Source organism: Cajanus cajan, chromosome 4, assembly GCF_000230855.2.
Source record: "Cajanus cajan strain Asha chromosome 4, NIPB_CcT2T_4, whole genome shotgun sequence".
In the NCBI taxonomy this organism is placed as follows: Eukaryota; Viridiplantae; Streptophyta; class Magnoliopsida; order Fabales; family Fabaceae; genus Cajanus; species Cajanus cajan.
In genome coordinates this window covers 61,933,252-61,946,085 of record NC_138520.1, presented here as the reverse complement: position 1 = coordinate 61,946,085, position 12,834 = coordinate 61,933,252, and the positions used below count along the sequence as shown (strand labels likewise).

The 12,834-nt window shown below is 31.6% G+C and overlaps 1 protein-coding gene and 1 long non-coding RNA gene across 2 annotated transcripts; both read left to right on the top strand.

Moving 5' to 3' along the window:
- The first annotated feature begins 563 nt into the window (after positions 1-563).
- On the top strand, positions 564-2,522 carry LOC109800465 (uncharacterized). Its single transcript, XM_083073687.1, has 5 exons — positions 564-1,178; positions 1,300-1,323; positions 1,495-2,229; positions 2,340-2,431; positions 2,510-2,522. The coding sequence occupies exons 1-5, from the start codon at positions 564-566 to the stop codon at positions 2,520-2,522; spliced, it is 1,479 nt and encodes a 492-aa protein (XP_082929813.1).
- A 409-nt stretch (positions 2,523-2,931) lies between these two features.
- Positions 2,932-7,144, top strand: LOC145957090 (uncharacterized). The gene is made up of 5 exons (XR_014433510.1): positions 2,932-3,518; positions 5,291-5,356; positions 5,508-5,566; positions 5,726-5,770; positions 6,122-7,144. It is a non-coding gene; the product is annotated as an uncharacterized LOC145957090 (long non-coding RNA).
- Positions 7,145-12,834: the final 5,690 nt, after the last annotated feature.

Genomic DNA, 12,834 nt, shown 5'->3' with positions numbered 1-12,834 from the left:
CTTTAAATAGATTTAATCATAATTTTTTATTTAAAATTTAGCTTATTGTTATCCCTATTCATTGAGCATGATAAAATACAATCTAATTTCTTAAAATATATTTTTTTTTAGAATTTGATAATAAGAATAAAAATTGATCATAAGAAATACAATCTTAATTAAAAGAAAGAATATTTTAGAGATGTTAGCATTATATATATTAAATAGTAAATTTAATTGAAAATTGTTTATATTTTGAACTAACTAATTTGATTTTGTTTATTTATTGCATATATTCGAAATCGGAGAGAATATAAATAAATAAATTTCCTCTTTTGAAATAGAAAAGATAACTTGCACACACTTGTGAAATATAATTAAGTTAAAAAAAGTGTAATGATGAGTCTCAACAATTTAAAAACAATTTTCTTATTGTGTGCGAATGACTAGTTAAAAAAGTGTTATAGCAATATCTAGAACCCGAGGCAGTAGGCTAAACGGCAATCAGAGTAGTAGTTGTGAACAGAAGAACTATTTGTTTCTAAGTTTTGAAAACTTTCCAACTTCGCTATAGTTCTTTCATTATGGCTGCGCCTCAAGAAGAAAAGCGAGTTTCATTGAAGCTTCTGGTGAACAAAGAGACCAACAAAGTTGTATTGGCAGAGGCAGGGAAGGACTTTGTGGACGTTCTCTTAAGCTTCTTAACAATGCCTTTAGGAACCATTTCCAGACTTGTGCAGAAGGACTCAGATATGGGAACAGTTGAAGTTGGTTGTCTAAGTTCACTGCATCAAAGTGTAACAAATCTTCAAAAGTATCTGTGGACAGAAACATGCAAAGAAATGCTATTGGGACCAAGGAGTTCTTCCGAAGATTATTGCAGGAGTCTGAAACTTAACATAGATGACACTCGTCCCACGAAGTACTTCATGTGTACCAACTTGCCTAACTGCAGCCATAACTTGTTGAGCACTTTCAAAAATGAAAGATGTGATTGTGGACATCTTTTGAGTCGTTTAGTTTCTTTCCAGAGCGACAAGGTTTACGGGTTTGTAAACGATGTCGCTACTTTTATTGTCACCGATGATCTGGTTGTTATTCCAAACGCAGTGGATACATGCTTTGGTGTCTTGGAGAAGTGTGGAGTAAAATGCTCAGATTCGGTAGAAGAAATGACTGTGATTGTCACAAAGAAAAAGGTTATTTTTCATTTACAGTTATGCATATTGATATTTGGTTGCTTATTATTACTTGCTCTATACATGCAACACTCGCAAATTTTTATTTTTCAATTCAACGTTTGCTTCTTCATTGATACAGTATGCCAAAGATACTGTTGATACTGTTATTAATTGCGATTTTACTTTGATAATTTGATAATATGCATGATAAGCATTTCTATTTAATAACGTGTATTATTAATCGGAGTACAACATCGGTACTTACCGATGGTACCTACGACATTGTATTTATGTTTATTTAGTCTTTTTATTTATAAATTCTCCTTTATTTTAGGTACTGGATCTGCTAAAATGTTCTTTATTGTCCAAGTCAACTCTGACGGATTTGTTCCTAATTAAGAAACAATTGCTGGAGAACTCAAGTTTCTCTCCTCCTATTGTTGAGAATAGTAGTACAATCCAAATCAAAGTGAAGCTAATTATGAGAAAATCAGATGGGAAGATATTGTTTGCTGAAGGAGAAGAAGATTTTGCAGACTTCCTTTTAAGTTTTCTCACCTTCCCTTTGGGTGGAGTCGTGAGGATGTTAGGAGGATTTGCTTCCCTGGGCAGCATTGATGGATTGTACAAGAGTATAGTTGATTTAAATGAAAACAAATATTTGATAGCAAAGGGATTGAAGAACAGGCTTGTTGATCCTAGCCTTCCCCCACAGTTCAGATTAAGCATGCAGATGTTTCCAATTGATGAACAAGAAGCTTCACCATATTATTGTTATTATCATCCTAGTGGTTTTAGAGAAAGCATTTATTATAATAAATTCTATATAGCTAATGGTTGCAGGAGTGATGATAAGAATAGTGAAATTTATAAAGTTTTGAAATTAGTAGATCTGAAGTCATCTTCTGGAAGGCTTAAAGGTTATGCCAAGGGTCCAGCAATGTTCATGGCTACAGATGACTTGGTTGTGGAACCCATGTCTCCAACTTCGGGTTTATCTTTAATCAACCGTTTAAAGACACCTCTTAATGACTTGAAGGAAAAGGTTGTCACCATTGGTATCAAAGAGGTATGCAATAGTAAAACTATTTGCTTTTACTTCTTTGTCTTCATTTTGTGATCACGCTAGATGACTGATTTCTAGCAGCAGTTACTCATTTTACAATGTTCTTAATGCAGGCTCTTAGCATATTGAAAGCTTCTCTAACCTCTAGATCAGCTCTAACCAATGGTCTCAGCCACTTGCTAACCGAAGTTGTGGAGGTGAAATGGTATGTATTGTTAGCATTATTTTGTTCTGGTTTTAAAATTTTATATATCTCTATTGTGTTATATTTTTCTGTTTCAAGCTTGGTTGAGTGACATGTTAACAAGTGAAGTGACAACGAATTTATTAGTAAGAGCATTTTTCTTTTCTCCCTGTTTTGAAGTATACTTTATCGTGATAGAAAATACATCAGTGGATAGCCATCTTTTCTGCAAAATAATTTTGCTTTCGAAATAAAATATAAGAACAGTCATGGTGCTATAGCCAGATGTTAATTAATCATACAGAAATAATAATTGTTCATCTTTCTATCTCTTATTTATCCTTTTATTTATTAAATAAAGTAAGGATTGAAATGAATGTTCTCAAATGCAGGAGCGTTCTTTGTTTTTTATCAGTAAAGCCAGCCAGTTCTTATCAACTTACTTAAAATTCATAAATGGAGTTATTTAGCCCGTAATTTCGTGTATAACTGTCTTGCTTTATTCTTATGGAATTAACTCACTACAAAAAATTATGTAGTTAGTGGGGGTTTTGTTCTAGCGGTTTCAAAAAACCGCCACAAAATATTATATTTCTGGCAGTTATTTTAACCGCCGCAAAAGAACAATATTTTCAGCGGTTTGAAACCGCCACAATATTTAAATACCTATTCCACATGCAACTAACTTAATTACAATATTTATTATTATTATTTTTAAATAAATACAATTTAAATGGACGCTTCTCTTTTCTCTCAAACTTAATTACTATATTTATTATTATTATTATTTGGCGTTGAAGCAGCAAAGTCGCCTCTCTCTCTCTTCCACCACCAACCCCTTCTTTCTCTTTCTCTAATCGGAATCTGAATCACTCAAATCTCCAAACACCTTCCTCTTCTAACCATCGTTGTGTTCTCTATCACTACTTCGACTCGTGGCAATGTGATTAGGATTAGGGTTAGGGTAACTCTTTGCGGCTGTTGATTGATCATGTTGGTGTGTTCGTGTCGGAAGCTTTTGCTCAATTGATAATTTAGGGTTTCGGTTATCGACATGTCCGATCCTTCGAGGGCTCGCGTTACCATTACTCTTGGGCGTAGCGGTCAGGTAGTTTGCAATTTCATCTAATTCGAAATCTATATCGTTCTTGTTTCGCCTAGATTGTTGTTAATGCTCTCTATACAAGGAGCTTCTTTGTGTGTGTTTTCGCTACTTCGATTCTGTTCACTATTTTTTGGATTCGACTTGTTTCTACTTGCTTCGTCAAATGGTTTTCTCGAAAGATATCAATGAAAATGATGTTTACCCTTTTTCGAAGTTTTTTGTTTGTTTTCCGATAAGTATGTTGATACAGAATGCTTTTGTTTGTTGTTGACATCTAGTTCTACATTCGGCATGACTTTGTGCTTGTACTAAGTTGTTTTGTTGAATTTATTTATTTGGAATAAAGGAATGCAGTTCAATTTTCAATTTCCCATCTTCTATTTAACACTTGAGTTTAGGTTGTGAAGAGGGATATATCTACTGTAGATTCTTCTTTCTCTTCTCTTCCGTTGACTGGTACTAAGCGGTCTGTGAGAGACAGAATTGGAAACAATGCGGATAGTTCTGCGTGGCATGGAAATGGACATGGCAGCAATAAACTGTATATCTGTGGTTCCTTTGTTATCTATTTAACACTTGATTCTGTAATATCGTTTTGGCTATACCACAAGTTTAATGGAGATTTAACTTATTGGCATGAGTGTTCCTATAGTCAGAAAGATAAATGAATACATAAATTGAAAATTCTTTCAGCATTCAATTTTATATCAATAGCAATAACAGACAAATTATAATTTTCTTTGGGAGATTTAATACAATTACAAATTCATGATATTCCACTTTTGGATATGTTTTTGGGGGCTTGATATTTATAAATTCTGGGTGCTTATTGTGATAGGTTAGAAGCTCTCTTTTTGATGGTAATCCCAGTTTCTTATTAAAGACAAGTGCTTGAGTACCTGGTTTAGCTAGATTTGTAGATTTGGTGATGTTAGTTTGCTTGGTATAGTATGATAAATGTATAATTTGCACTGTCAATAATCAGAAAAACTAGAGTTTTTCCCGTGTTTGACTTAGAGTATAGTTCTGCTATTGGGCTGTGGTGGAGACCTGCTATTGGGAACTTAACAATGCTTGGGTAGTAGCCAAAATTGTGGCTGAAATGTAGAGGATATGGGTTCTATGACAACTAGAAATAGAAAGTCCATATTGTTCCTGTCATTTCTTTGATAAGCCATTTTTTTAGTTTACATCTATGATTCCACATCATATTCTCCTTCAGAACCATTTTATGATGAGAAATTCTTAATTGCCATCAACAACTTTCTTGTGTCACACTTCCAGCCAGCTGCACATTTTCTGGCATTTTCCAGCTAAGGTCAGCCCTTCAGTGAACAGCCCCTGTTCTGACCTTCCTTTGTTGGCCTCTGTGTGCATTGTTAACTCGCAGCTGAGCTTTTGATGTAAGTGATGAGAAGTTATATATATGTGATATTTATAGAATTTCCCCATTCTATAAATATCACATATATAACTTGATACGTCTCAAAGGCAGCCATTTACTCAAAGGTATAATAAGAATTTAGTTTAGGCTTTGTTTTAAAATGGTTTTTGAGAACTTTTTAGGTTTGTACCATAGTTATTAATTGTGTCTAGTATGCATTTTGGGAATTGTGTTTGTTTTGTAGTACCGGATAACCGGGAGAAGAAGAGAAACTTGGTTTCAGTCATTTTTAGCCGAAAAATTGGGATGTCCAATTTCTTAATACTACTTCTAGAGTTCTTATTCTTAATGTAATAAATCTGAATCAGGTGCCATTTTGTGACTTTTGTAGACTGACACAACTTCTGTGTTGTTAGAAGCCATTGGATATATAAGGTTCCTACAAGGTCAAATTGAGGTGATGTTTTCCACAAATTATTTATACTACTGCAAGCAGCTAGAGCATGTAGTTAAAGTTTCATCAATATTTATATATGTTTTTCTCCCAAAACATTCTTCAGTTATGGGAGTTATAAAATTTTATTCCCTTTTTCCCTACTTGGATGCAGGCACTCAGCTCTCCTTGGACAATGCATCAAATTCAAAAAACATGAGAAATCAACAGTTTGTGAGTACCCATTTTCCAAAGTCTTTCTCTTTCTCTCGCAAAGACTTGACGCACTAGTTTGAACTGGACAAAAATGACCTATATTGTTTGTACTAGAATATAATTGAAGGGAATGTTTCTTCTTTTTTATTTATTTTTTATTTTTCACTTCAAACACAGGTATATGGAGAAAGAAATTCTGTTTTTCCAGAAGACCTGGGTCAGGTATGCTTTATCAAATCCTTGAAATTCTGTTTCCTGAGCCCTTGTTGTCCTGTTTTGTTAGAATTTATAGATTTACCAATTAATTTATGACAGCATAACATAATAAACTTTGATTTTGATTGTTGTTACTTTTAAAAATAATTTTTCATGATTTTCATTCCGTTTCAAATTTATGTTTGGGAAAAGAAACAATGATGTTTGAATACCTGCTGTTATGAATTAGTTTGATTAAATTATCTTACAATAACACTTAGAATATCTGTTTAAGCTTTGCAAATTTCATGGTCATAAATATCTCGAATATCTACTTATTTTCTTGAGTTTGAGTAATACAAAAAGGGACATGTGTAGGTTGGATTTACAGAAGTGGCCATTCTTTCACAAGCATGGTGGCACATTCCAATCAAATCTGATATGATGATCTGACAATTCCATGCCAATTTTGCATTGGTCTGATTATCATAGGTTCAGGGTATAATTTTTTGTCTCTTCATGTTGTAAGTTGTGAACTCTCGAGAATTTGTTTATTGAACCCAAGAATCAAGGTTAAACTAAATAATTGTGTAATGTTTGGTTTCGACATTTTGTTTGCTTGGGAGGGTACAGGTGGGAACATTACTTGACTTGCATTTATTATTGGTTGTCTAGTTCGTCATTCCCTACTAGCATTAGCTTAAATCGTCAGAAAATGTAATAAGTAAAAATAATAATAATTTTGTGGCGGTCAAAAACCGCCAGAAAACCCTAAACAAGTCAAATAGAACTACAATTTTGTGGCAGTTTTATACCGCCAGAAAATTTCAAAGAAGTCAAACAAAAATGCATTTTATGGCGGTTTGAGCCGCCACAAAGAGATTGAATTTTCTGGCGCCCAAAACCAGCGTTTACTAAATATCCGCCGCAAACGGTTTTTGGCGACCGTAGATCCGGCGGTTATCAATGACGCCGGTAATGCAATTTGTGGCGGTTTTTAACCGCCAGAAACCACCAAAATAACCGTCGCAAATCACACATTTTTTTGTAGTGACTATTTTGTTCTTTATTCATTAGTGCTATATGAGATTGGTAATTTTTGGATAAATTTTTTAATTTTAGTGTCTTTTGATATCTCATTTAAATTATGACTTTTAGCAGTAGGGATATAACTACACGAAGCAAAAAACAGACCATAGGGAGGAAGTTAGAGCCACCAGAAGAATAAATGAAAGATGAGTTAAGGAAGTTCGCGTTGGCGCATAGTTGCATGTCACTGTACTTCATGTTTTGTCCAACATTCTAAACATCAACAAGTCCTGAGACCTGAATGGTGCAGTACACTAGATTCATCCTACAGCGATTATTATTTTGGTATTAGGATTTTCTTTTAAATCTGTGAGTGGAGTAAAATCTAGAGAGAAAAAAAAAACACCAAAATTGAAGAGCTCAAATCATAGGGAGGAAGAACCATATTTTTGTTAATGTGATTGTATGAGAATCTTTTAGATCCAATCATTTAGCTTGACTTTCTTCTTAAATTCTTTTTATGTTTGTTAGTGGGTTTTTGGTTTGCTTCTTTGTGCTATACATGCATAGTGCACTTAATTGTTTGGCTATACACCACTACAAAAAAATGTGTGATTTGTGGCGGTTATTTTGGTAGTTTGTGGCGGTTAAAAACCGCCACAAATTGCATTACCGGCGTCATCAACATCCGCCGGATCTACGGTCGCCAAAAACCGTTTGCGGCGGATAGTTTGTAAACGCTGGTTTTGAGCGCCAGAAAATTCAATCTCTTTGTGGCGGTTTGAAACCGCCACAAAATTCATTTTTGTTTGACTTGTTTGACATTTTTTGGCGGTTAAAACCGCCACAAATATTCAGTTTTGTTTGATTTATTTATCATTTTTTGGCGGTTTAAAACCCCCACAAAATTCATTTTAATTTTGCCAATTCAGAGTTTCTGACTTGTTTGTCATCTGCAAAATTTAAGATATATTCCCCAGCAACACAGCAAATAGTTAATATAGATGGGAGAAAGACACCATGCTTCTGTTTCTAAGAATAAGAAATGTTACATTCTGCTAACCAACCATTGAGTGGGTTTAGAAGGTTCTAGATGATACCATTATAATCCAAGCTCTAGATTCTATCCTTTTAAGTGCTAGCCGCAACTAACAGCATGTATATTTTTTACAGAATCTATTATTACCTCATATAAAAAATGCATGCAAGATCTGAGCATTAAAATTAAACTCTTACATTAGATGAAAAAAATTGATATTTCACACGGTAAACTTGTACAAGAACAACAGTTCAGGACTGGTGCAGGAGTCAACCTAGAAGCTAGAACCAGATATGAGCTTTGCATTCATCTAGTGAAATGACTGTTCAAGATATATATCTTTTTGGGGGTCAAGATTTAAGATATAGATTTAAACATACAAGTTTTTACCTCTTAAATCTATATATGGTGTATTTTTCATTGTCTCCCAATAGATCCTGAAGATTATCACTTCGTGATGTACTGCTAGCACTAGAACTTAGTACTCCAGAAACAGTGTAAGTGAACTCTTTGATTGCTTTTTGCTCAGATAGTATGACTTCTTGAAGTTTATCTGAGAGAGACTTAGCCTACACCAAGATCAATAACTTATGTAAAATCAAGAGCAACTCTATAGCAATGCATAGAACTCTGTTGTCACTTCCTTTTTGTTTTTATAAGAAAAAATCCATAACAAAATGGGATGTGAAAGTAGTACAGAGATGGATGATAAATAAAGACAGACAGCAAGCGTATTGACTCCTGATAAAGTAGAAAGTGGAAACACATCCAAAATGATTAGAATAGACCAATATTCAGCCATCAGTTGGTCACCAATTCTCCCCCCAGTCAACTACAAAGAATTCAATATCAGCCTATTTACTCAAAAAGTAACCAATAATTACAAACATAAAAGAACTGTTTGTGCAAAAACTAGAGAACGCAGCTTCAAAGACAACAAAAGGGTAGATCCAAGTTGGGATTTGAAAAGCTTACCTAAAGTTTTTCACACATGTAACTGAAGGCGGCAAGATAAAGTAAAAGTAAAATACATAACACTTACATGAGTACCATCACGACCAGCCAATGGCGAGTCATTACACCAAAAGTCATGGAAATTGTTGGAGGGTCCCATTCAATTGTGGGCAAAGTAGACATAACCTGGGACATTAAAAGATTTACTACAATCACCAATTACATGCTAAAAAGTAAAAAGGTTCTCAAAATACAAGAATATTTTTCATAAAAATTAAGTACAAGTAAATTTTATAAACAAACAAATCAATTTATGCCAATATTATATTTATCTACATATTGGCTTAAAAGAATTAAAAAAATGCAAAGGCCACATCAAATGAATGATGGCCAATTTCAAGAAGTTAAACGACAATAAAAAATAATTAAGGAACCAAGCCAAATATATTATATACATATATGAAGAAAAAAATAAATACCTCCACAATAGCCACTGTATGGCCAATTGACGGACTTGACAGGCCAGCAACGGATATTATATCACCAGCTCCAGCACAATCAATTAAAACCATGTTTGTACCTTTCTTCTTCATAAGCTAAAATTAACTATTTATAACTTGAACACCATGCCATTTCTAAATTAATTTGAATTGATTGTAAAGCTTTCTGTAAACATCCTAAAGCATTATAAACATACTGAGTAGGTGACTATTGCTTTTGGCTTATATTACATGCTGATTTGTATGAATAAAAGTTGAAGTTAACTCTCCATTTGATCAAAGCAGGATGGAAAAGGTGGAAATGGTAAAATCTCCAATGTTAACTATGATTTTGATGCTAAACTGAATAATCTTGTTCAGAAAAATGTAGTTGCTATATTCAATGGTTGGAAGGCATGAACAGAAACATCAGAAATTTGTTTACCTTTACCTAAATCTATTGTAGGAGAATGATTATTTTCCATTAAACTTCATGTGCCTTAAGCAATCTCGTTTTTGATGTTTGCATCAATGCAAATAAGAAAAAAAATACATTCCAGAATCTTGTGCTTGAAATCTTACTCTTTAAAGTTCCAATGAATAGGAAATCAACTTTTCAGAGGAACAAATTCAATCCTCTGATTCTCTTGCAGAGATTCAATGAATAGGAAATCAACTTTTCAGAGGAACAAATTCAATCCTCTGATTCTCTTGCAGAGATTCATGTGCCTTAATTGGAGAGCTAAAAGTGAAAGTAAGGAACCCTGAGATTCAGAAATCGAAAATCATTTCAAATCCATAAAACATAAAAGTGGTTTCGAGAGCGTACCCTTGCTTGCACTAATGAGGAAAAATCCATCGAGCGTAACAGAGCTATAGAAGAGATCAACGACGGGGCGAGAGTGGCCGTGGCACACAAGGGGAACTGCTACCTTTTTCTTCTCCATTCTCCAAAACTATTATTGTGATAGCTGAAGCTTAGTTAAATCAAAATGATAATTATTATTATTATAAAGAAAATTGATGTGATTTTTTGTTATGGAAGTGTGAAACCCTAAATCTATGGTCACTATAAGTGTATTGATCGATTATATGGGAGTATATTGATGTTATTATATCTGCGTGATAGTGAATAGAGAATTTCACACCAGAGACTGAAGTGAAGATGGTGTGCGAAATTAGGATCGAAAGGAAAAGAATGTTATATTATTAAACTGGTGAAGAAGGAGAAGAGGGTGTGCGGAACTGGGATGAAAGGAAATATTGAAACTATTTCGAATTAAAAAAATGAAAATAAAAAATTGATGGTACATTTGTAATTTTTCTTTTCCTTAACATGAAAATAATAAAATAAAAAAATGGTCGTCACGTGTAACAATATTTAATGATTGTGGCGGTTTTAACCCGCTGAAAATATCATTCTTTTGTGGCGGTTAAAATAACCGCCATAAATATAATATTTTGTGGCGGTTTTTTAAAACCGCCAGAAAAAAAACCCCTGCTAATTACATTAATTTTTGTAGTGCACTCAGGGTTTTTTTTTTTTATACGTATGAGCAATGCTTGTTTGTTTGACTACATTCAGTGTTTGGGTCTGTTAATTTGTCCGTGATCAGAGAGAAGCATACCCATTGACATTGTTTGTTGTAAAACACTCCCGATTGATGATGCAAGTTTGGGTACACATACATGTCATTGTGTTTTAAGCGATGTTACTCATAGTTAAACTAACATAGTAGTAGGCTTTTAATTATCTCAAGATTTTTATTTTGACCTAGTACTAGCCATGTTACTCATAATTTAACTAACTGGATGTCATTGTCTTATTCTGATAAATAGTGTTAGTTTTATAAAGTCCCATGAAAACTATTTCCAAATGGTTCAATGTTTTATTTTTATAAATACTTTTTTTTATAACCATCATTGCTAATTTGCGCTTTGATAAGAAATTTGTTGTAATTGAATGACAATATTACAATATTACTTCTATTATGTCCCTTAAAATTATACTCGAGATTAAATGTTATATACCTGTCGGTGAACACCTTTTCTGAAATTTTGGTCAACAGAAATTTTTACCATTTAAAAAATTTGAATATGAGAATTTTACTTTTTTTATATTTAGTTTATCATCTTAAAAAAAATAGGATTTTTTTAAGAAACGAGGTTTGGTGGATATATATATATATATATATATATATATATATAAGGAGGGTTCAAACGACACCGGTATAATTTTTATTAAGTGTTACACTGCTTAATAACTTTATATTAAATGTGAATTTTTAAAATTTAACCGTTAGATTGAAAGTTCATATCTCTTAGATTATATATGTCAAATTTTGTTAAAATTGAATAGTAGCTTGAAGGTAATCAAAGTGTTCATATTTTAGTATATTTGAAATGTATATATATATACGTCAATTTTATTTTATGAGAATGAAATATCAAATCATCTTAGATTAATATAAAATTTGATATATATGATATAAGATATATGAACTTTCAATCTAACGGTTGGATTTTCAAAATTCACATTTAATATAAAGTTATTGAGCGGTGTAACACTTAGTAAAAGTTATACCGGTGTCGTTTGAACCCTCCTTATATATATATATATATATATATATATATATATAGTTAATCACTTATACACTGCTAGTATAAAAACTTTTTACACTAGTAACCAATTATATCTTTTAATTGAGTCATGTCACTATAAAAAATAAATGTGTTTACAGTGATATGACACAATTAAAAGATATAATTAGTTGTCAGTGTAAAAAAACTTTACACGGACAGTGTATAAGTGATTAACTCGTATATATATATATATATACTTCCACAAAGTTATTTTTATGAGAAGTTGAGAAACTAAAAATTTTAAGTTAAAAAGAAAATTTTGTTAGTAAAAATATTTTGGTTTTTAAGTTTAAAAAAATTTACAAAAGCATTTATAGCCATCTAAATAGATTTTAATCATTAAAAAAAATATTATCATGTTTTTTCTCCTTAGAAAATTGTACGATTTTAATTTTTGAAATTTCAATATTCATCAAATTAAGTCCCACAAATATTACAATCGTAAAAGTGTGCAATTTCGATAATAACACTTAACTATCTAAACTAATGATTTTTTTAATATAAAAATTTATATATATATATATATATAGAAATCAAAATCACACGTATATTTATTATTATTAAATAAATATTATTGATATATTAATATTGATAATATTATTAATATATTATTATTAATAAGATTATTAATATGTTAATTTATTATTGTCAAATATTTTTAAATTATATAGTTATTGAGTTTAAGTTGTATAGATTATAATAATTAAACTCATTTAACAAAGACCATGGATTTACTTTTAGTAAATAATTTTTTAATATATTAATAGTTTTTATAATTATTGATAGTATTATTGTATATTTATAGATTAATTAATTAAGTTACATAAATTATAAATTTCATTTATGTATTAAAAAAGTATATTTAGTATTATTAAATAAATAACATTTAAATATATTAATGTACTTTTAAAATATAAAAATATTATTAATGATATAACTATATTAAA

Bases quoted from the DNA above. Each gene is read 5' to 3' on its own strand.
- LOC109800465 (XM_083073687.1), top strand. From the start codon at position 564: ATGGCTGCGCCTCAAGAAGAAAAGCGAGTTTCATTGAAGCTTCTGGTG. The intron at 1,179-1,299 runs GTTATTTTTCAT...TCATTGATACAG, and splicing joins TGATTGTCACAAAGAAAAAG to TATGCCAAAGATACTGTTGA. The intron at 2,230-2,339 runs GTATGCAATAGT...TTCTTAATGCAG, and splicing joins TCACCATTGGTATCAAAGAG to GCTCTTAGCATATTGAAAGC.